Below are 23,763 nucleotides of genomic sequence, written 5' to 3' on the forward strand. Positions count from 1 at the left end.
AGTAATAGTACAGCCTTTCTTTAATGGAACAAGCTCCATTCATTATGCTTGGAGAAGTCACTTGTGTGCCTCTCAACATGCTTTAAAGTCATGGGCTTAATAAAGCCACTCCAGACTCCTAATTGGAGTCTCCTTTCTTTTGCTTTAGTTTTCTTTTTATGTATTTCATGTTTCAAATTGTTACTACAGCCTCCTGTCGGTTATAATTTTTTTTAAACAAAGTCTTCTTAAAAGACTGCCTTTGTCTATAAACCAGTGAGAACTCCTAGAGAGATTTATAAAGAACCAGGAAAAGTTTTCTATTTCTGTCCTAAAACAGTGGAGTCAGTGGCAACATGTCTTTGGGGAGCTGCCCATACATTCTTCATATCAGCATTGGCTAGAGTGATCTGATTGGAGCAACAGAAGTCATGGAATTCTTACAAGCATCAGTGATTTTTGTGGAGGCTCTAACTTAGTATACATCTTGACAATTGCGATTTGGAAGGTCAGGGTTTTTATGAATTTATTTCCTCTATTGTCTAGTCACATAATTAAAGTATCCAAGGGCTACCACATGAGTCCTGGTTTTGTTAGGGACTTCTTTATTGCAAACAAAAGAAGAAGGAAAGAAAGAAAGAAAGAGTCCTGACTTATGTAAGAATGCTATATGTATAGATTTAAGTATAAGGCAATGCATGTTAAAAGGTATATTCCTGTTCTGAAAAGGAAACGAGTCAGTTACAATGGAAGGATTTCCTTACTTTTTTCTCTGCTGTTCTGGAGAGGGGCACAGTGGTCTCAAACCCAGACTTGTTTAACCAAATCTGTTAACATTATTTTTGTCATAAATTTACTGGATTGTAAATAGGAGTTAATTTACTCCCTACCCAAATTATATATTAAATATTTTGGAACACTAAGGATCTGGCTTATACCATTGTTTGCTGTATAATATAGTCAGTAATCATATATCCAACATTTTTGGATCTTGTTTTTCCCAGCTTCTAAGCCAGAGATTCTTAAACTGGAGTCCATGGAAATGGCTATGACTTTGGAGATTTGTGTGTATCTATGCATTTTCTGGAAGACAAGCTATAGATTTCATTAGATTCTCTGGATACCTTCCCCTCTCCCCCTGCAAAAGGATGCTAAAATATTCTGAAGCTTTTTAGAGAAGTACTCTTCCAAAAATGAAGAGTGTAAAACTGTCTCTGGTGGCCGGGCACGGTGGCTCACGCCTGTAATCCCAGCACTTTGGGAGGCCGACACAGGCGGATCACAAGGTCAGGAAATCGAGACCATCCTGGCTAACATAGTGAAACCCCGTCTCTACTAAAAAAAAAAAAAAAATTAGCAAGGCGTGGGTGGCACACGCCTGTAGTCCCAGCTACTCAGGAGGCTGAGGCAGGAGAATCCCTTGAACCCGGGAGGCAGAGGTTGCAGGGAGCCAAGGTGGCACCACTGCACTCCAGCCTGGGCGACAGAACGTGACTCCGTCTCAAAAATAAAAAACAAAAACAAACAAACAAAACAAAAACCTGTCTCTGAGGACAGCAGAATGCCAGAAAAAAAGATAGAAAACAGGAATAGTACCTTTTTTTTTTTTTTTAAGAAAATGATTTCCTTTTTTTTTTTTTAACAGAAATCTGCCTTGAATTTTTTTCTCTCCTGAGCCTCTTGGCCATTGTTAATTGTTATTTAGTATTCTTCACTGTGAATTACTTTGTGGGTGACTGTAAATTACTAGATTCTATTTTAACTAACGAAGCCAACACAGCAAATTTATGTTCTGTTATAAATTAAGTAATGTGATGACATATGCTTAGTGGTTAGACTGACATGCAAAATAAATCAGATGTAATCATGTGAATATAAGTTTGAGATACAAAATAGCCATTATGGGGTTGAAACAAAAGACAGAACCATAGGAGTAGGAGTTTGCAAAAGCACAAATAAGCTAATTCTGCTTGCAGTCAGCAACAGAAAAATAATTTAAAATGGATATTTTTCTTCTTCTTTGAGTACCATCAAGAGAAGTTAATAACTCAGATGTGAAGTCGGGTGTGGTGGCTCACACCTGTAATCCCAGCACTTTGGGAGGCCGAGGCGGGCAGATCACCTGAGGTCAGGAGTTCAAAACCAGCCTAGCCAACACAGTGGAACCCCGTCTCTACTAAAAATACAAAAATTAGCCAGGCTGTGGTGGTGCGTGCCTATGATCCCAGCTACTTGGGAGGCTGAGGCAGGAGAATCTCTTGAACACAGAAGGCGGAGGTTGCAGTGAGTCGAGATCATGCCACTGCACTCCAGCCTGGGCAACAGGCCAGGCCATCTCAAAAAAAAAACAGCAGAAAAACAAAACTGAGATATGAAAACACAGAATTTAGAGATAGAAGGTCTATAAGTGGACACCCTTACTTATATGTTAAGCAGGTGAGGACACAGGACCAAAGATACTCCAAGCCACAGGTGGCTGGTCACAAATGCCTTAACTAAAACTAAGGCATTCTAATTCTTAGGCCAACTTTCCACAGCATCTTACCCAAAGCATTAAAGAGAGAACAACTGACTTTTGAGTTATTGTGTGAAGCTATTAAAGATTACACAGAGCAAGCATGGTAGCATCTGAAGCCCAGCACTTTGAGAGGCCAAAGTGCGAGGATCACTTGAGGCCAGGAATTCAAAACCACCCTGGACAATATAGTGAGACCCTATCGCTACAAAAAATTTTTTTAAATGGCCAAGAGTGGTGGTGTGCACCTGTAGTCCCACCTACTCTGAAGTCTAAAGCAGGAAGATAGCTTGAGCCCAGGAGTTCAAGGCTGCAGTGAGCCATGATCATGCCACTGCACTCCAGCCTGGGCAATAGAATGAGACCCTGTCTCAAAAAAAAAAAAAAAAAAATACACAATTTATAGTACTTGGAACTCAGATAACAGCTTGACTACTATGAGAGCTAAAGAGATGCTGCCTATCAATGAATAAATGATAACAAGAACACAAACTAAGGCTATATTTTGTCATTCTGGCTTTTAGAGCAGAAGCTAATTTTTTAAATTGACTTTATTAAAATCATTTTATTCACTTAAATTTATACATACCCCGTGGAGGAGATAAAATTAGGGAAATGAAGAACATTAATTTTTTTGAACATGGGTTTCTGTATATTTGAATTTTCTCCCTGATCAGGTAATCATCTGTTATTTTTTCTTTTCTTTTTTTTTTTTTTTTTTGAGATGTAGTCTCCCTCTGTTGCCCAGGCTGGAGTGCAATGGCACGGTCTCAGCTCACTGCAACTCCGCCTCCCAGATTCAAGTGATTCTCCTGCCACAGCCTCCCAAGTAGCTGGGATTACAGGCGTGCATCACCACACCTGGCTAATTTTTGTATTTTTGGTAGAGACGGGGTTTCACCATGTTGGTCAGGCTGCTCTCGAACTCCTGACCCCATGATCTGCCTGCCTCGGCCTCCCAAAGTGCTGGGATTACAGGTGTGAGTCACTGCGCCCAGCCTCATCTGTTATTTGCATAATTTTGATTAAAAAAAAAAAAGACTCCTACACCTTGAGGTTTTTGTTTGATGTGCTGTGCTTCTCATCTACCAGTTTGACACTAGCAGTTGACTATTTTCTATGCTTAGCCTATCAATGGAATTCAAAAGAAAAGAAAAATGACATCATTTTATTTGTGGAGAAATTCAGTCTTATTTCATTTCTTGTGTGATTCTCCAAGGAAAGATGGAGACCAGAAATGTGGTTAAAATAGAACTTATAACTGGAATAAATGTTGGCATCTTTGGGGCTAACCCACAACTCAAGAGGGAAGCCGACTGCTGGAGGTTAAAAAACTCCCAGGGTTAATTGCAGCTAGTAAACAAGGATGGCAGGGCTTCAATCCCTGCCTCCATTCTCCCATGTGTCCTCCCATCACCCATGGTGATTGCATTCCTGCAGTCAAGGGCATAAGTCATCCAATTTTACTTCCCATTGGTTTTCTATAGCTCCCATTGGACTGTCCCACAGAGAAGTCATTTGTTATGAGACAGTCTTGCTCTGTCGCCTAGGCTGGAGTGCCTAGGTGTGATCACGGCTCACTGCAGCCTCCGCCTCCAGGGCTTAAGCAATTCTCCCACCTCAGCTTCCTGAGTGTCTGGGACCACAGGTGCACACCTCCACACCTGGCTAATTTTTGTGTTTATCGTGAAGGAGAGGTTTTGCTATATTGCCCAGGCTGGTCTTGAATTCCTGGGCTCAAGTGATCCACCCCCATGTTGGCCTCTCAAAGGGCTGGGATTACAGGTGTGAGCCACTGTGCCCGGCCATCATTTGTTTTGTCTGTGTCTCATCTCCCTCAGAGATCCTGGCTAATAGTTACTGTGTGCCTACCATGTTTCAGGACACTCTACACAACATTAGCACATTTACTCTGTAGGGACAGTCCTGTAAGAGAGCTGCCTTTGTCCCTATTTACTATCAGAGAAAACTGAACTCAGAGAGGTTACGAAATCTGCACAAAGTCACACAGCTGGTAGGTGGTGGGACTGAGATTCAAACCTACATATGTGAGATTCCAAAACTCACTGGAAACACTACTGGATAGAATTATATTTTATTTGCCTTTATTATCCTGACAGGTATTAGCACATTGCTATACAAATAGTAGGTACTCAATAAATGATTTTGCTAAAAATGCACAAATCATAGATCTAATAAGAACAAAGCGCCGGGCGCGGTGGCTCAAGCCTGTAATCCCAGCACTTTGGGAGGCCGAGACGGGCGGATCACGAGGTCAGGAGATCGAGACCATCCTGGCTAACACGGTGAAACCCCGTCTCTACTAAAAAAATACAAAAATCTAGCCGGGCGAGGTGGCGGGCGCCTGTAGTCCCAGCTACTCGGGAGGCTGAGGCAGGAGAATGGCGTAAACCCGGGAGGCGGAGCTTGCAGTGAGCTGAGATCCGGCCACTGCACTCCAGCCCGGGAGAGCGAGACTCCGTCTCAAAAAAAAAAAAAAAAAAAAAAGAACAAAGCATAAATGCTTTTTTATTTTTTATTTTTATTTTTTTGAGATGGAGTCTCAGTCTGTCACCCAGGCTGGAGTACAGTGGCGCAGTCTTGGCTCACTGCAGCCTCTGCCTCCCAGGTTCAAGTGATTCTCCTGCCTCAGCCTCTGAAGTAGCTGAGATTACAGGCATGCACCACCACGCCCAGCTAATTTTTGTATTTTTAGTGGAGATGGGGGTTTCACCAGGTTGGCCACCCTGTTCTCGAACTCCTGACATCAGGTGATCCCCCCCTACCTCGGCCTCTCAAAGTGCTATGATTACAGGCGTGAGCCACCACACCCAGCCAAAAAACTTTTTTAAATGTTATTTTTGGCCCTCCGTAGTGGCTCACACCTATAATCCCAGCACTTTGGGAGGCCGAGGCAGGTGGATACCTGAGGTCAGGAGTTCGAGACCAGCTTGACCAATATGGTGAAACTCCGTCTTTATTAAAAATACAAAAATTAGCTGGGCGTGGTGGCGCATGCCTGTAATCACAACTACTTCAGAGGCTGAGGCAGGAGAATCGCTTGAACCCGGGAGGCGGAGGTTGCAGTGAGCCTAGATTGCGCCACTGCACTCCAGCCTGGGCAACAGAGCGAGACTCCATCTCAAGCAAATAAATAAATAAAATAAATGTTATTTTCAATACTTCAGGTATATTTTGTTCTACTCTTAAGGGGAAAAAAACAACCTATGCAAACTAAAATTCAGTAACCCAGTAATTCATCAAGTTTCTCTGTCATCTGAGAGGCACTATAGCAGAGTGGCTTAATACCTGTACCCTGGGGTCAGGCTGCCTGGGTTCAAATTCTGTTTTGCTTCTCACCCGGGCAGGCCACTGCACTTCACTGTGCCTCAGTTGTTTCATTTGTAAGGTGAGGATTATAGTTGTAACGTCTTTATAGGGTTGTTTTGAAGATGAAGTGAGTTAATAGATGTAAAGCACATAGTAACACTCAGTAAACACTCAATAAAAAGCTTTATTAACCTAAATATGTTTCTTCATAGCCCTTGTAAAACCCTAGCCACTCTTTTGCAGTAAAGCATTTTCAAAAAGTACCATTGATCCGGGGTTATCTCTATGTTCTTCTCCTGGAGGATCCTGAGTGCGGGCTGTGTCAACATCACATCATTAATGTCTTCTGCTCCCTGCACTGCGGTCAAAGGCTTTTCAACATAGCCTTGGATACCCTGGGTGTGCTGCAGTTCAGTGCACCTCGAAGCATGATAACAGGAACTGAAATGGCAGAAACTGAAAGCAAAATAAAATTCAGCCAGATAACACTTAGTTATTTTTCCCTTTGCTCTGCATGGGGAAAAAAAAGGAGGAGATAAATCGAAAACCTATGAAGTCCAGCATGTATTTCAGGGTTGTTTTAATTTTCTAAATATAAATACAGTCTTCATTCCTCTCTTCAGCAAATATCTATTGAGTGTTTACTGTGGTGTGCCCTGATTCCCCCATAGACATCTGGTGGCCATCTATCCTGGATTTTCTAGAACAGTCCTAACTTTAAATGTCTTTGGTGTCTTTTCATGAAAATACATTTAAAAGGCAGTGGAAAAAGCCTTTCTCAGGCCCCATGGCCAGAGTTTTGTTTCATATTTACTTTCAGCTGTGTTTCTGCTTGCCCCAAGGTCAGGAGCCGCCTAGTAAAAAAAAAAAAAAAATCTCCAAGTCCTGAAGGGCTGCAGGAGCCAGGACAGGGAAATTACTAGCTGGTATTCTGTGTTTCTCCTCTGGAGGAAGAGTTTTAATGGTTAAAATTTTCATCTATAACCGTGGTGTTTCTTTGGGGCTGGCAATACTGAAAACTAACTTTTTGTATTATACATTCTTATAATGTTTGGTTTTTTTTACAGTTTTTAATGCGATGCATTACTGTGATAAGCAGAAAAGAAAATAAAAGTTTTAAAAACTACTCACTTAAACAAATAAAATAGACACTCTCTTTTTTAGCAACCCAATAATAAGGGGTAGTGAAAAACGATATGCTCCCTGAGGACAGGGACCGTCTGCTTTTCTCATCTTAGCATTCCCACAGAGGAGCACTGAATAAATATCCATCAAAGCAATGAACAAAGGCCTCCTTCATATGCCTTAAACCGTCTTTACTTTCCGGAAGGGAACATGGTAGCTCACCTTAACCATGCCAAAAAAACATATACTTTCTATAAGTCCAGATTTACACACAAAGTATTATTTACTTGATGAAAGGATTTACCAGATTCCTTTCTACAGCAAAATCTCCTCAGTCGATTTGAAGTGTGACTTGATTTGCTTCATTTTTCTTATGAGATAGTGGAATAAACGAAGAGAACTTTGGTAAGCCAAGAGCCCAGAGTGTGAACCCTGCCTCAGCCTCCAGATTAACTGGGATCACAGGCGTGCGCCACCATGCCTACCTCCGACGTATCGTGTGTCCTTGGGCAGATTTTTTGTTTGCTTGTTTTTTACCTCTCTGTGTCTTAGTTATCTCCACTCTAAAATGAGAATAATTGGAAGGGTTATAGGTACCATATTAAAGCCCCTGGGAGAGTGCCAGGAGCATAGATATAAATGGCAGCTGATATTCTTATTGTTGTTTATTAAATCTTTTCAAAGCATCCAATGCATGAATTGAAGTGTAATTGCAGTGATAACCACAGGTCCCAAAATGTATCATGAAGGCTCAAACCTAATTGGCTTTAAAAAAAAAAAACAAGCTTTTTATGCTTCATCCCAGACAAGTGATTTAAATGCTTAACGCACATCGTTTCATGCTTGGAGTTCTGATAGCATAAGGGCCTCCTTTACTTCCTTGTTTATGTGACAAGAGGGGAAATCTCACCCTTCTCCAGCCTCACCAGGCTAATTTTTTGAGGTTCGGCTTGAAAAAAAAAAAAGAGAAAAGTAGCAGTTATATTTGGGAGCAAGGACTGGTGAGTTTGGTTACTGGGATTGAAGCCTAGCCTAGAGGATTTACTGAAGGTCAAACCCAAAAAAGTATCTAAACCTCATTCTAAACTTTTCAATCCAGGCCAGGCATGGTGGCTCACTCCTGTAATCCCAGCACTTTGGGAGGCCAAGGCAGGCAGATCACTTGAGCCCAGGAGTTTGAGACCACCATGAACAACATAGTGAAATTCTGTCTCTACTAAAAAAAAAAAAAAATGCAAAAATTAGCCGGGCATGGTGGTGCATGCCTGTGATCCCGGTTACTCTGGAGGTTGAGGTAGGAGAATCGCTTGAGCCCAGGAGGCGGAGGTTGCAGTGAGCCAAGACGGGGCCACTGCACTCCAGCCTGGGTGACAGAGTGAGACTCTGTCTAAAATAAATAAATAAATACATAAACAAACATTTCAATCTGATAAATAAACCGAGAGCTGCACTGTATAGTGAAAGTAGGAAGTCTCAGGGTGCACTCGCGCCGGCACCTTGCTAAGATTTTTTGCAAGTTAACAAGTCAACAGGCTTCCTCCTCATGCCATGTCTGCCCTGGCCTCCTTCTAGAATCAGGGAGGGACTCTCAGGAAGTAGACCGGGCCCACAGGCCCCTGGGCTGCTGGACACTCCCACTCTCCCCAACAAATGAGAAGATCTCCCTGTCTCCTCTTGTCCCTGTCCCAGGTCCCCTCAGTAGTAATTATGTAATTCCATTACAATTCAGAGGAAAAAGGGATTTTTAAAAAGAGATCAGAGAGGCAGATTGGCCTTCAAGGTAAGGGATCTATAAAACCAGCCCCTTCTACCAGCCATAGACAGTGTTCAGATATCCTAGACAAAGAAAGTCCAGGAGGAACACAGAGGGTTAAAGTTCCTCCTGGACTTGGGCAGGTGCAGTGGCTCACGCCTGTAATCCCAGCACTGAGGTGGGAGGATTGCTTGAGCCCAGGAGTTTGAGACCAGCCTGAACAACATAGAGAGACCCAATGGGTACAAATAATTTTAAAAATTAGCTGGATGTGGTGGTGTGTGCCTGTGGTCCCAGCTACTCAGCAGGCGGAGGCAGGAGGATCGCCTAGCCCAGGAGGTCCAGGCTGCAGTAGGTGGTGACTGCACCACTGCACTCCAGCCTGGGCAACACAGTGATTCAAAAAATAAATAAATAAATAAATAAAAACAGAATAGCATTATCCTTTATACACTCTCACACACACAAAGTTAGTGTACGTGGATATTATATCTTGAGTTTATTGAGATATATGAGACCACAACTTGTGCTTTTTCGAGTTCTTTACAATTCATGATGTAGTGCTATACAGCACTATACAGCAGATGCTCAGTTGATATTTGTGAATAAATGCCGGTGAAATAAATAGTCCTGGCCAGGCGTAATCCCAGCACTTTGGGAGACTGAGGAGGCTGGATCATCTGAGGTAAGGAGTTTGAGACCAGCCTGACCAACATGGTGAAACCCTGTCTGTATTAAAAATAAAAAAATTAGCCGGGCGTGGTAGCAGGCGCTTGTAATTCCAGCTACTCGGGAGGCTGAGGCAGGAGAATCACTTGAACCTGGGAGGTGGAGGTTGCAGTGAGCTGAAATTGCCCCATTGCACTCTAGCCTGGACAACAGAGCAAGACTCCATCTCAAAAAAAAAAAAAAAAGAAAGAAAAGAGTTCTAGAGTGGTAAGGGTGGGCTTCATAAAGAGGGTAGAAAGTTACCTAGATTATTACAGGGCATTGACCAGAATGCTGGTGGTAGCAAACTTTTTTTTTTTTTTTTTTTTTTTTGAGGCGGAGTCTCGCTCTGTCGCCCGGACTGGAGTGCAGTGGCCGGATCTCAGCTCACTGCAAGCTCCGCCTCCCGGGTTTACGCCATTCTCCTGCCTCAGCCTCCCGAGTAGCTGGGACTACAGGCGCCCGCCCCCTCACCCGGCTCGTTTTTGTATTTTTAGTAGAGACGGGGTTTCACCGGGTTAGCCAGGATGGTCTCGATCTCCTGACCTCGTGATCTGCCCGTCTCGGCCTCCCAAAGTGTCCCCTCCACTTCTTATACAACATGTCAAGGGGCAGGGGAGATGTAGCTTTTGAGTGCCCCTTTTTGCTGCCAAAGGTAAGAAAGTTAATTTTACTAGTTGTTCCCTGAGGTACTGGTTTATAGCCGTCCTCTTTTCAGTCCTATTGTTCTACCCTGCTTATAAACTTCATCATAAGAATCAAGACATGAGAGGCACAACAGTGAACACAACAGAAGTCGGACAACCTCACTCTAAAGGGCACTCTACTACAAGAATAACTCATCATTTATTTCTGTTGAAAATGGAAATGTGGGGCAGGCTCCTTGGTGGTAATCTTCACTGCCTGATTCTGATTCTAGGCAGAGACAGAAATAGTTTAATAAAACCCAGGTGACCATATCCTTTCCTATGCAGACATAAGGGATTACAATGTCATGAGTATCCTATGTTCTCCAGGACTTTTGCAAACAAGTCATTATATTTTGGTAGAAAGTTTGAGGTATTCAATATACCTTGAAAATAACATCTTTACCAGGGTAGGAACAGCCTCTGAGTGAAGACAAAGGAGTGAGAAATATGACATTTCTGCATGGGTGGGCTATCAGTCTCAACACATCTTGGTGTAAATAAAGGAAGTGTTAGCTGCTTGGGATGGTTAATTGGCTGGGCCACAGTGCCCAGAGAGTGGTGAAACATTAGTCTGGATGTTTTTGTGAGGGTGCTTTTGAATTAGATTAGTATTTAAATCCATCCACTTTGAGTAGGCCGGGCGCGGTGGCTCAAGCCTGTAATCCCAGCACTTTGGGAGGCCGAGACGGGCGGATCACGAGGTCAGGAGATCGAGACCATCCTGGCTAACACTGTGAAGCCCCGTCTCTACTAAAAAATACAAAAAACTAGCCGGGCGAGGTGGCGGGCGCCTGTAGTCCCAGCTACTCGGGAGGCTGAGGCAGGAGAATGGCTTAAACCCGGGAGGCGGAGCTTGCAGTGAGCTGAGGTCCGGCCACTGCACTCCAGCCTGGGTGACAGAGCGAGCCTCCGTCTCAAAAAAAAAAAAAAAAAAAAAAACTTTGAGTAAAGCAGATTGCCCTCCATGGTGTGGGTGGGTCTCACCTACTCAGTGGAAGGGGTTAATAGAACAAAGGTCTCACCTCCCCTTAGCAAGAGGAAATTGCTAGCACATGGTCTTTGGACTTGAACCGTACATCAGCTTTTCCTGGGTCTTCAGCCTGCTGACTTACCTTGCAGATTTTTGTTTGTTTGTTTGATTGTTGAGACAGAGTCTCACTCCGTCATCCAGGCTAAAGTCCAGTGGCATGATCATGGCTGCCTTGACCTCCTGGGATCAAGTGAGCCTCCTGTCTCAGCCTCTCGAGTAGCTGGGACTACAGGCACATGCCACCATGCCTGGCTAACTACCTTGCAGATTTTGAACTTGCCAGCCTTCATAATTGTATGAGCCAATCCCTTACAATAAATCTCAATGAATCTCTTTCCATACATATACATAACCTATTTGTCCTATCTGTCTGGAAAACCCTGACTAATACACTGCTGTAACAAATAATCCTCCACATTTCAGTGGTTGAACACAAAGAACTTACGTCTCTCTCAAAGAGCAGCCCAAAGCCAGAGTTCCCTGTTAGGGAGGAGTTTCTCCACCATGCAGTAATTCAGACACCCCAGCTTCTTGCACTCATGATTCATTATCCTCCAGGCCCTCTGCATCCTCTATGTCCAGCCAGCAGAAAGGAAAGCAGTAGAGAAGGCAAATCTGCGTCTTAACCATGGTGGCCTGGATGTGGCCTCCACCATTCCCACTCGCTTTCCTTTGCTGAGAATGAATCACATGACTCCATGGAGAGGAATGGTGGGGCTGGGGAAGATGGCCCTTGACTGCGGAACCATTTCCCAACAACAACTTTCTACTGCAGAAAAGGGAGCAAGCATTTGGTAGCCACCAGTCTTCTTGGTGAACACTCGCTGTCTTATGTGTGTCTGTTTTTTTTTTTTTTCTGGGACGGAGTCTCGCTCTGTCGCCCAGGCTGGAGTGCAGTGGCGCGATTTTGGCTCACTGCAAGCTCCACCCCCCGGGTTCACGCCATTCTCCTGCCTCAGCCTCCTGAGTAGCTGGGACTACAGGCACCCGCCACCACACCCGGCTAATTTTTTTTTTGTATTTTTAGTAGAGACGGGTTTTCACCGTGTTAGCCAGGATGGTCTCGATCTCCTGACCTCGTGATCCACCCGTCTCGGCCTCCCAAAGTGCTGGGATTACAGGCCACCGCGCCTGGCCTCTTATGTGTGTTTTTAAGAATTATTCCACTGCAACTCTTATCTCATTTGTGTTTTCTCTGACAAGAGTCCCCCTCCAATGTGTTTCCTTCTAACATGGCACAGAGTATATTCTGTGAATTTCCTGAGTGACTGGCCTCACATCATTAGACCTTTCACAGATTTAAAATCTAGTAAGGTAAATAAGATTAACAAAAATAAAAAGGTTAAATAATAATAGAAGGCCAGCACAGTGGCTCAAGTCTCTACTCACAGCAATTTAGGAGGCCAAAGTGGGAGGATTGCTTGAGCTCAGGAGTTCAAGACCAGACTGGGCAACAAAGCGAGACCCTGTCTCTACAAAACATTAGCCAGGTGTGGTGGTGCATATCTGGAACCCCAGCTATTCAGGTGGCTGAGACAAGAGGATGGCTTGAGCCAGGAGGTTGAGGCTGCAGTGAGTCAAAGTTGCGCCACTGCACTCCAGCCTGGGCAACAGAGACTCTATCTCAAAAAACAAAACAAAATAACAGAAGGCAGTTTATTATTACATGTGCAGAAAACAGGACAGATGGTAAGTACAATGTGTGTTCAGAAGAGGGAAAGTGGCCGGGCACCGTGGCTCACGCCTGTAATCCCAGCACTTTGGGAGGCCAAGGTGGGCAGATCACTTGAGGTCAGGAGTTCAAGACCAGCCTGGCCAACATGTTGAAACCCTGTCTCTACTAAAAATACAAAAATTAGCCAAGCATGGTTGTGCGCGCCTGTAGTCCCAGCTACTCAAGAGGCTGCAGCATGAGAATCACTTGAACCCAGGAGGCAGAGGTTGCAGTGAGCTGAGATCGCATCACTGCACTCCAGCCTGGGCAACAAAGTGAGACTCCTCAAAAAAAAAAAAAAAAAACCAAGAAAGAGAGGTTCTGTAATCGGATGAAGTGATGAAGTAAAGGTGTGCAGTTCACTATAATCTTCATTTTGTGTGCGTGTGTTCTAGGTTTTCCTTTTTTCCAAAAAAGATTTTAAGTTCCTCATTAACCAGACAAATATTTGAGCATCTATATGTTGGTTGGATTATCTCTTACTAATATCTTACTCGCATCTCCCTATATCACCTATGCTGGTACAGAGCATATAGTAACCACTGGACTCTCTCTAATTCTACTTTAGAAATATCTCAGCCGGGCGCAGTGGCTCAAGCCTGTAATCCCAGCACTTTGGGAGGCCGAGACGGGTGGATCACGAGGTCAGGAGATCGAGACCATCCTGGCTAACACGGTGAAACCCCGTCTCTACTAAAAACAAAAAAACTAGCCGGGCGAGGTGGCGGGCGCCTGTAGTCCCAGCAACTCGGGAGGCTGAGGCAGGAGAATGGCGTGAACCCGGGAGGCGGAGCTTGCAGTGAGCTGAGATCCGGCCACTGCACTCCAGCCTGGGCGACAGAGTGAGACTCCGTCTCAAAAAAAAAAAAAGAAAAAAATCTCATGTCCATTTCTCCATATGCACTCCCCATCCCTAGCCTATGAACAATGCCCTCTTCCTTCTTGCCTAGACTACTGAAATGTACTCCCTACTGGGCTTCCTGTTCCTAATCTCTGACCTTCTTAACTCATATTCGCAAGTCACCAGAGTTAATCATCCTAAAACACAGGTCAGATTGGTACAGACCTTGACAGAGAACAAATTCCATAGGCCTTCATATGCTAGCGTGCTAGTTTGTTTTATGCTCACAAATTCCTCCCATCCCAGTTTGTATGCTCCTTTGCAGTGTGGCCTTGCTGTTTCTCCCTTGGAGGGGTGGAGTTCGTTTTTCCACCCCCTTGGATCTGGGCTGGACCTGTGACTTGTTTTGACAAATACAATGCAGCAGACATGACCTAAGCGTCCTGAAGTTTAGGCCTAACAAGCCTGGCAGCTTCTGCCTTTGTTCATTTGGAAAGCTGCCCTGAGACTCCAATGCAAGGAAGGCAGTCTGGCCTAGTGGAAGATGAGAGGCCACGTGGAGAAGAACTGAGGCTCTCTAGCCAGCAACCATTCCCCATCAACTGTCAGACGTGTGAGGGAGGGAGGCCCTCTTAGGCCTTCCAGCCCAGCTGTCACTAACTTATGCAGGCACATGAAGGAGCCCAGGGGAAACCAACAGAGGAATACCCAGGCAACCCATGGCATCATGAGAAATAATAAATCATTGTTCTAAGCCACTAAGTTTTAGGGTAGTTTTTTATTTGTATTTGTATTTATTTATTTATTTGAGACAGGGTCTCACTCTGTTGCCCAGGCTGGAGTGCAGTGGCATGATCTCGGTTCACTGCAACCTCCGCCTCCCAGACTCAAGCGATTCTCCTGCCTCAGCCTCCTGAGTAGCTGGGATTACAGGCGTGCACCACTACCACCCAGCTAATTTTTGTATTTTTGGTAGAGATGGGGTTTCACCATGTTGGCCAGGCTGGTTTCAAACTCCTGACCTCAAATGATCCACCCACCTCGGCCTCCTAAAGTGCTGGGATTACAGGCATGAGCCACTGCACCTGGCCTAGGGTAGTTTTTTATACAGCAATGGAGAACTGAAACAGGTAGACTCGATAGGATCGGTATGAAGGTGAGGGAGAAGATGTCTAGAATGACTCCTATAAACTGAGGTTTAAGGAAATAGGCATTGATTTTCAATCAGAATGTAACCATTGAGAACATATGGGATATTCCAGTAGAGATATCCAGTGGGTAAGTGAATACATGGATCTGGGGCTGTCTGACTTGAGCCATCAGTTTCAGTAATTGAGAGTGGATTAAATCACCCAGGACCACCCAGTAAGTGAGAGGAGGCAGAAGTCAAAGGTCAGAAGACAAAACCTTGGGGAGCGCTAACATTTAAGACTGGGCAAAGGAAGGAAAGCCAGCAGCACAGGAGGCTGTTTTGCAACACAACTAAAAGTGGACAGACTATGTTTATGAGCTTTACTTTTGTTCTTTACTTTCTCAGGCCAGTCAAAAAAGGAAAAAAAGCAGTGGAAGAAGCAAAAAAGATACCTGGGATAGTAACGTAAGGAAGTCCCAAGGACCTAATTAGTCATTTTTTGGATGCAAACAAGTCCTGCTAATGCAGCGGGCCGGTGCTTTCCAAGGCCCTGGGGAATCCTTAGCCAAGAAACATAGCAAACTATGCAGAAAAGGCAACTAACCAACCTTGCTATGCATACTTGTCTTTCACCAGGATAGAGAGCTGAGGGGGACCCAAACAAACTCAGAGCAAACTAGACAAACTAGCCACTCTAGTCAATAGCAGAAGAGACAGAGATATGTGCAGAGGCAGCCAAAGAAAGGCGCAAGTCAAAATATGCCAGAACACAGACAACACAGGACAGAAATAAAGATACACGGCGAGGCGTGCCTCTTGACTGTCCTATCTCTTCTTCACCTTCATATCTCTCTCAGACACATCAGTGTAGCTTTATGGACTCCTGTCCTGTGGGAAGCTAGATGATTACATTTATATTTCAGGATATAAGTGTATAATTACACACTTATGCCAGAGTCAGAAACTCCCCATCCAAAAACCCTAACAGTTTAAATTAACAGAGCTGTTGATGCTGTTTACAATATGCAGGGAGAAAGAAAGAGAAAGAGAGGGAGAGAGAGAGAGAAAGAGAGAGAGAGGTGATCATTGCATATCCCCAAAAGAAACTCAGCTATCTTGGATCTAGTCCCCTAATGTTATAAGTTTTTGGATATTTTTTGACACTAAGACTGCAGCATTGTTTACAACTCTCTGTCTCTTAACTGAGGATTCAATTTAACAGACATACCTAGCAGCCACGTGGTGCAAGGCTCTACAAGGCACACACAGATGTAGGCAGTAGTGTTCCGGTAAACCAGCACTCCACAGAAAGGGACTTGATTTAAAGCATTTGCTTGTTTTTCCCACTGTGGCTGATTTCAAGCTACCAGTGGTTTAATAACTGAGACTCATTAAAATCTTGAATATTTAGCATCCCTGGGTCTAACATTTAAGAATGAGGAAATCCGGCCAGGCATGGTGGCTCACGCCTGTAATCCCAGCACTTTGGTAAGTCAAGGCAGGTGGATCACGAGGTCAGGAGATCGAGACCATCCTGGCTAACAGTGAAACCCCATATCTACTAAAAATACAAAAAATTAGCCGTGTGTGGTGGCAGATGCCTGTAGTCCCAGCTCCTCGGGAGGCTGAGGTAGGAGAATGGTGTAAACCCGGGAGGCGGAGCTTGCAGTGAGCCGAGATTGCGTCGCTGCACTTTACCCTGGGTGACAGAGTGAGATTCCGTCTCAAAAAAAAAAAAAAAAAAGGAAATCTGAGGTACCCAAGACAACAAGACAACAGCCAGCACCAACTGTCAACTCTGTGTGTGAAACCATGTTGGTCCTTCCAGCCCAGCTGGCCCTCAGCCAAAGTATGCCCAGGGGAGACCAGCACCACAATCTCCCAGCCAAATCAAGGAATCATGAGAAATGGTGGTTGTTGTTTGAAACTACTACATTTTGGGATGATGTGTTACATAGCGATGGTTAACTGATACACACGTAGTACAGATTGCCTGAGGGACAGTCAGTTTCTAGAGAAGCAGGAGTCTTTTTTGGCCTTCTTCTGTTAAGTTCCCAGACCTAGTCACAAGCTATCTGAGAAATTTCCATCCTTCTGTTTGTTACATCAAGACTTCCTAGACACCTGGTACTAAGTACAACCACTGGCAGCTCTTATGCTCTTGCCCCTTTGCATGTGCTGCCAGTCCAACTTTTAATCAGACTGGGGGCTGAACAAAGGAAAGATCATATTTACAGGCAGTTGTTTTAGGAAATTTTGTTTTCTTGAAAATTAGGCTTGATGATTTCATCAAATGAAAGGAATAGGAAACACTGCAAGTGAGACTACCTAAGGCAGACAGAACATTTAGTAACGTCCTCCTCATCTGTTTCAGTATCTCGTCTGGATACTGACATTTCTTATCTGTCCCGCCATCAGAATTAGACTCCAAATGTCTCTAACTGATTTGTTAAATATTGACTTGACATAGTAGCAAGGAGCCAGAGTCCATTTTTTTCCCATGACACCCCATTCCTAAAGTGAGTATTTTGTGCCCGTAATACCCTCTCTTTCTGAACACTTTTTCAGAGCAAGCCCCAGCTGGACTTCTCTAGGAGATTTTCCTACTAAAGATTTCAAAAGATCAGATCTGCCTCTTTGGTCTGTGTACCTTTCTCATGTGTGAAATACTGGTGATTTCAAAGTATCAGGGACCAGGGCAACAGCAACAAAAACTCTTCAAAAAATCTATTTCCTAGAGAAAAGCTAGAAGATAATTATTACAAAAGCCAAGACAGTGTTTTCTCTTGGGAGGAAAGAGAGGGCTAATGGGGGTGAGGTGCTATGAGGGAGAAGCCTTCAGGTCATGTTCTAATTCTTACCCAGGTAGTAGGTCACATGCTATTTGGACTCTAATAATATTTTTAAGCATCTGTGCAATTTTATGCTCTTTGTGACTGTAGGCTTTATTTCACAATAAGAAAAAATAACCAATTTAAAAGTAATGCATTCTGCATTCTGATTTCTTATTGTATGAGCTGGGAGCTTGTTAGAAATGAAGACTCTTGACCCCCCCCAAGGCCTACTGAACCTACTGATCCCCAAGTGGTTTGTCTGCACATTAAAGATTGAGCAGCACTGACCAAGACTGAAAGACAAGTCACTAGTTCCAAGGTATTGGAAAAGTCACATTATCCTTATGCCTATGTCACATCTGTAAAATGGGCATAATAATGCAGATCTGGCCTCCTTTCCAGGCTGCTTTGAAGAGGATGTGAGATCATACATATGAGAGTACTTTGGAAAAAAACAGTAAAGCATCGTATACATTAGGTCTTAGTATTACCTTGGGATAACGTCCTGAAAGAATCACTTGCAAAGAAGAAATTTCTGCCTCTGGTTTCCTGGCAGCTTGGTGCTTCTCGATTCTGCTGTGTCAAAACTTGCTTTCCTCCCTGCCTTGAGGGTATTACCACTTTCACAACAGATGCAAGGTCAGCCATGCCCTTTGCAAGGTCTCTGGAGCAGATTACATCTTTCAAAAGGCACTGAAGTCCCCAATTTAACTTTCTGACAAATCAAATCCACATGTTTGGCTAAGCCTGTTGTATGACAACAGCGTCTGGCCTCACCTGGGCTGAAGCTGAGCTCCAGCAGGAACCGGGAACACCAGGCAGGCATCAGATGCTTTCAATTGTTCATGGCTCTTGGCTTTATTTTAATTTTTTTGAAGTTTAAAAAAATTATTTTATGTGCAGACAGCTAGCAGTAGTTTCTTTTGTTGAGCAGCTGTCTTGGATAATCCATTCAGGGAGGATCATTTAGCCCAACTTGATGAAGGCTGTATCCCTTCCATTCTGATGGAAACCCGGGTGGCACATATTGAGGTTATATTCCCAGATCAAACCTGCTGGTTTGACCAGACACAGCAAGAGCAAGAACCTTGGCCAAATTTTCTAGGGTAGTTCCAACAGAGCTGCTGATGACACCTCTCCGAAAAGAGAGCAGTAATTCTGTGCTTTGCACATTGTAAGGACTCAAAAAAATTGTTGGTGATGAATATGTGCATTATTTCAAATACGACATTCAGTTTTCTCAATTTCAAAAGATACTAAAAAAAACAAACAAAACAACAACAACAAAAAAAAACAGGTCCAAATGGACAGGTAACTAAAACACTTATCAGTGAGGCTTGCCTAGGTTTTCTTTCATTAGGGTCCTTCTACTGAGTTTCAGGAGTTGACATGATGTTGATATTTTAAGGATGCAGTACTTAAATGGTAGACATTCAGATGTTGTGCTTCGTTACTCATTCATCTCAACACATATTGGAAGGCCAGTCTGCACCGGGTTATATACCTGCTTGTATTTGTGTTCTGTCCATACAAAATGGGGAGATATAGGGGTGTGTGTGTGTGTGTGTGAATGTGTAATTGTTTTTGATGACCATATTTTTTAAAAAAAGAAAAGAAAGAAAAGAAAAGAAAGGGAAGGTGTATGGTGAAACTGTTGAGAACTTCCCGAGTGCCTATTCTAGAGTTAGGCCCTCGTGGTCCAATCCCAGCACTACAAATTATTAGTTGTGAGACTTTGGGTAAGTTACTTAACTCATTCACCTGGATCTAAATGTTCTCATCTGTAAAACTGTGACAAAAACAGGACCCATTTACTGTAAATATTAAAAGATTTAAACCATGTGCCTGGCATGTGATAAGGGCTCCATAAATGTTAATTTCATGATAAAGAAAGGGACTAGACATCAGTTTTGGGGGAAAAAAAGAACCCCATCAAACTTGTAAATGTCACTATCATGATTATTGACACTCTGTTGATGATGTTGTGCAGAAAGCAATTAACATAGCAGGCCCAAAGTACTGCCCGTGAAAAGGCCAGCTTGCAAGGTTGGCCCTTGGCTGGTGTCTGGGAGAGAACTGAGATTTTGCGAGGGTTCCCACCATTAACTGATAAGAGTGGTTCATTGTGCCAGACTATTTGTGCAAACAATGTGGTTTGTGCTGAACACCTGCTTTCTTCTGGGAAGCCAGAATTTCCATATGTGCTGGCTTGGGGCTGCCTACATGACCAGGCTCCATTAGAAACCCTGTCTAACGAGCTCCCTTGGTTGGCAACATTTCACACTTGTTTTCACATACAGAACTCGCACTGGGGGGTTAATTTATCCTTTGTGATTTTACTGACAGAGGAGCCTTAGAAGCTTGTGCCTGGTTTTCCCCAGACTTCACCCCAGATGCCTTTTCTCTTTGCTGATTGTGCTTGTTATCTTTTTGCTGGAATAAATCATAGCCATGAGCTTTACATGATAGTAGGCTGAGTCCTGTAAGTCCTCTTAGTGACCCATTGAACCTGGGGATGGGCTGAACTAGTTCTTTCTGAAGGAAACATACTTGTTTGGGAAAGAGTGGCATCACAGCATCATCTAATTTAATGTAGGTAAACAAACATATCATTTGCAAAAAATGACTCAGAAACGTAGGATCTGAAAAAATGTTCTTAAATGAGTAAAGGATAAAAACGCTCCAAGCAGCATTGGATCCTCAGTGACCCTTCTCTAAAATCATAAAAATGTTAAGAATCTTCAACACTGTAAAAATTATACACTGTAGGCGGGGCACGGTGGCTCACACCTGTAATCCCAGCACTTTGGGAGGCCAAGACAGGCATATCACCTGAGGTTTGGAGTTCGAGACCAGCCTGACCAACATGGTGAAGCCCTGTCTCTACTAAAAATACAAAATTAGCCGGGCGTGGTGGCACATGCCTGTAATCCCAGCTACTCGGGAGGCTGAGGCAGGAGAATCGCTTGAACCTGCGAGGCGGATGTTGCAGTGAGCTGAGATTGCACCATTGCACTCCAGCCTGGACAACAAAAGTGAAATCCGTCTCAAAAAAATAATAATAATAATAATAATAAAATTATACACTGTAATGTACAGATGTATAGAGCAGGGGTGTCCAGTCTTTTGGCTTCCCTGGGCCACACTGGAAGAAGAATTGTCTTGGGCCACACATAAAATTCACTAACACTAATGACAGAAGATGAGCTGAAAAAAAAAAAAAGGCCCAAGCATAAATCTCATAATGTTTTATGAAAGTTTACAAATGTGTGTGGGGCCATATTCAAAGCCATCCTAGGCTGCATGCAGCCCGCAGGCTGCGGGTTGGACAAGCTTGGTGTAAAGCAGAAGGCAGCAATGCGGTAATTTACAATTTTTAGGTCATTGTACAGTCAAAGCTCCCTGGCTCCCCCTCCTACTCCACACACCTCCCTTTCTACCCCATTCCCTCCCCAGTAGTCTTGATTTCCTTCCCGGTGTCTGTGAAGCTAATTTTGGCATTCAGTAACAAATTCTGTATGGTCTGAGAGTCCAATGTAAACGTATCACATATAGATGTTTCCAGACTATTCTTTCAGCATCAGTTTGAAATATACTCATTCAGCAAGAACTAACTGAATACCTTCTACATGCCAGGCTGACATGTAAAATTATTTGGTTTAACATGAACCCTGCAGTTTTTATTATGATACCACAGAATGCAGCTTAAAAGCCCTTGTTAGGCAAACCTCTCAAAATCCTGTGCTTTATTTTCTGTCAAAGATGATCAACAAAAGCGTGTATTGGGGTAGTGTTGTGCTGGCCTTTGTATCAAATGAACTAGTCGAGCATTATCTTTTATCCCTTTGATAGAATGCAGATTTCCCACTAAAAAAGCAAATCTTTCATTTTAAAAAGTTGGTTTTTTTTTTTTTTTTTTTTTGAGACAGAGTTCTTGCTCTGTCATCCAGGCATAGTGGCACAATCTTGGCTCACTGCAACCCCCGCCTCCCGGGTTCAAGAAATTCTCCCTGCCTCAGTCTCCTGAGTAGCTGGGATTACAGGCGTGCACCACCATGCCTAGTCATTTTTGTATTTTTAGTAGAGATGGGGTTTTGCCATGTTGGCCAGGCTGGTCTCAAACTCCTGAGTTCAGGTGATCCACCTGCCTTGGCCTCCCAAAGTGCTGGGATTACAGGTGTAAGCCACCACGCCCAGCTAAAAAGATTTAATAAAATGATACTTCTTTCCAGCTGGTTAAATTTAAAACACTGGGGAAAAAAAGTTTCATGCAAGACTGTCCTCCAAGTCTGGGCTAGAGCAGTTTCATTTGAGAGTGAGCTGATTGCACTGGTATTTAACTCACAGCCACAAGCATTTGTCCACACAGAGGAGAGCAGCAGGCCCTTGTAGCCCTCCTGATTTGCCTGACAGCGCCATGAAGACTGCTGTTGTATTACTGCCGCTGGCCCTTCCCTCAGCGCTGACAGATTTCAGGGAAGAGCTGTGCCAAAACTGTTAGTATTTTCCTCTTCAGTTCTCAAATTAAGACATTCCTTGATCTCCTCATGACTCCACCTTCTCTGTTCTTTGAGGGAATTTGGAAGCCTACTTTCTATAACTGGCATAAAAATGATGGAGAAAGATAGCAAATGCATCCAGCTGCAAAAGGAAGCAAAACATTAAGTCAAATCAGTATTTATTTACTGAGCATTGGTGCTACGTAAACCCTGGGTCAGGAATAAAAAAGTAAAATGTGACCCTTGCCCTCCAGGAGCATATAATGAATTTGTATTAGACAAGACGTTTTGCTATTAGGGGACAGAAGTCCACTTGGGCTGGCTTATGCAAACCCAGGAATTTATTATACACAAGGGAAGGAAAGCTTCTGTGTCTTCATGAGGGATAGAACCCAACAACTGGATGCCAGCAGGAACCATTGTTGCTCTCCTTGTCTCTTGGAGGCCCCAAGTCTCTCATAGCTGCTTTTATTCTGAGCCTCAACTTCGTGCTCACTTCCTGGAGATCAGCAGAAGGTCATCTACTTTATTGACCATGCTTCTATATTGAAACCCAACATTCTTAGAGGTATTTGTGTAATTATTTTAGAAAGAAATTATGTTTAATGTAAAAGCCAAGCCTATGCATTAAATGGAATAGTGAGTGAAAAGGAAATTTCAGAACTTGGAAGGGAAACTGACATCTCTCTGTCAATTAATAAAGTCTCCTGTGAGCGTGAAGGTAGACTGGCTGGCTAGGTGCTGACGTTGTTTTCCCTCACAGATCTTCCAAAGCTGCTTGGTCTGTCAAAGAAGACGGCAGTCACAAATAAAGAAGAAAGGCTCTTTAGTGTTCAGAGCCGTGTTTTCCTGCTAGATCCTCAAAACGGACATAATTAGTGTGTTTATATGAGATCTGTTTAGTAGCTAAGAGAGCATTTGAGATAAAAGGAAGGTATCTTAGTCACCTTCCTGCTTTAACAAAATAAGATAGACTGGGTGCTTATCAACAACAGAAATTTATTTCTCACAGTTCTAGAGGCTGAAAATTCAAGCTTAGGATGGTTGGGTTCTGGTGAGGACCTTCTTCCTGGCTCGCAGACTGATGACTTCTTTTTGTATCCTCACAAGGTGTAGAGAAAGCAAGCTAGCTCTCCAGCCTCTTCTTATAAGGGCACTAATCCCATTCATTAATGAGGGCTCCATCCTCATGACCTAATAAGGTCCCACCTCCAAATACCACCATACTGGGGATTAGATTTCAACATATGAATTTCAGGAGGACACACAAATTTAGTCTGTCACATTCTGCCCATGGTCCTGAAAACTCATGTCCTTCTCAAATGTAAAATACTGTTGGTCATTCCATTTCAATAGCCCCCCAGCCCCACCACCAATTTTTAACTCATTCTGGCATCAACTCCAAAGTCTAAAGTCTGAAGTCTCATTGAAGTACTATCTAAATCAGATACGGGTAAGACTCCACATACAATTCATCCTGAGGTAAATTTCCTCTCCAGCTGTGAGCTTATAAAACCAAACAAGTTATGCACTTCCAAAATACAGTGGTAGAACAATCATGGGGTAGATATTCTTCTTCCAAAAGAGAAAAATAGGGAAGAAGGAAAGGCTGAC

The 23,763-nt window shown here is 43.5% G+C and overlaps 1 protein-coding gene across 1 annotated transcript in view; it reads right to left on the reverse strand.

Annotated features, from left to right (window-relative positions):
* Nucleotides 1-5,988: 5,988 nt before the first annotated feature.
* The window catches only part of LOC117076555, a 38,387-nt gene continuing 20,612 nt past the window's right edge, over nucleotides 5,989-23,763 (reverse strand). Inside the window, exon 2 of the mRNA XM_033200202.1 lies at nucleotides 5,989-6,280. Within this exon, the coding sequence (XP_033056093.1) occupies nucleotides 6,031-6,280 (250 nt within the window). The 3' untranslated portion in view covers nucleotides 5,989-6,030. The remainder of the gene's footprint in view (nucleotides 6,281-23,763) is intronic.

Source organism: Trachypithecus francoisi, unplaced genomic scaffold, assembly GCF_009764315.1.
Source record: "Trachypithecus francoisi isolate TF-2019V2 unplaced genomic scaffold, Tfra_2.0 Lachesis_group5, whole genome shotgun sequence".
In the NCBI taxonomy this organism is placed as follows: domain Eukaryota; kingdom Metazoa; phylum Chordata; class Mammalia; order Primates; family Cercopithecidae; genus Trachypithecus; species Trachypithecus francoisi.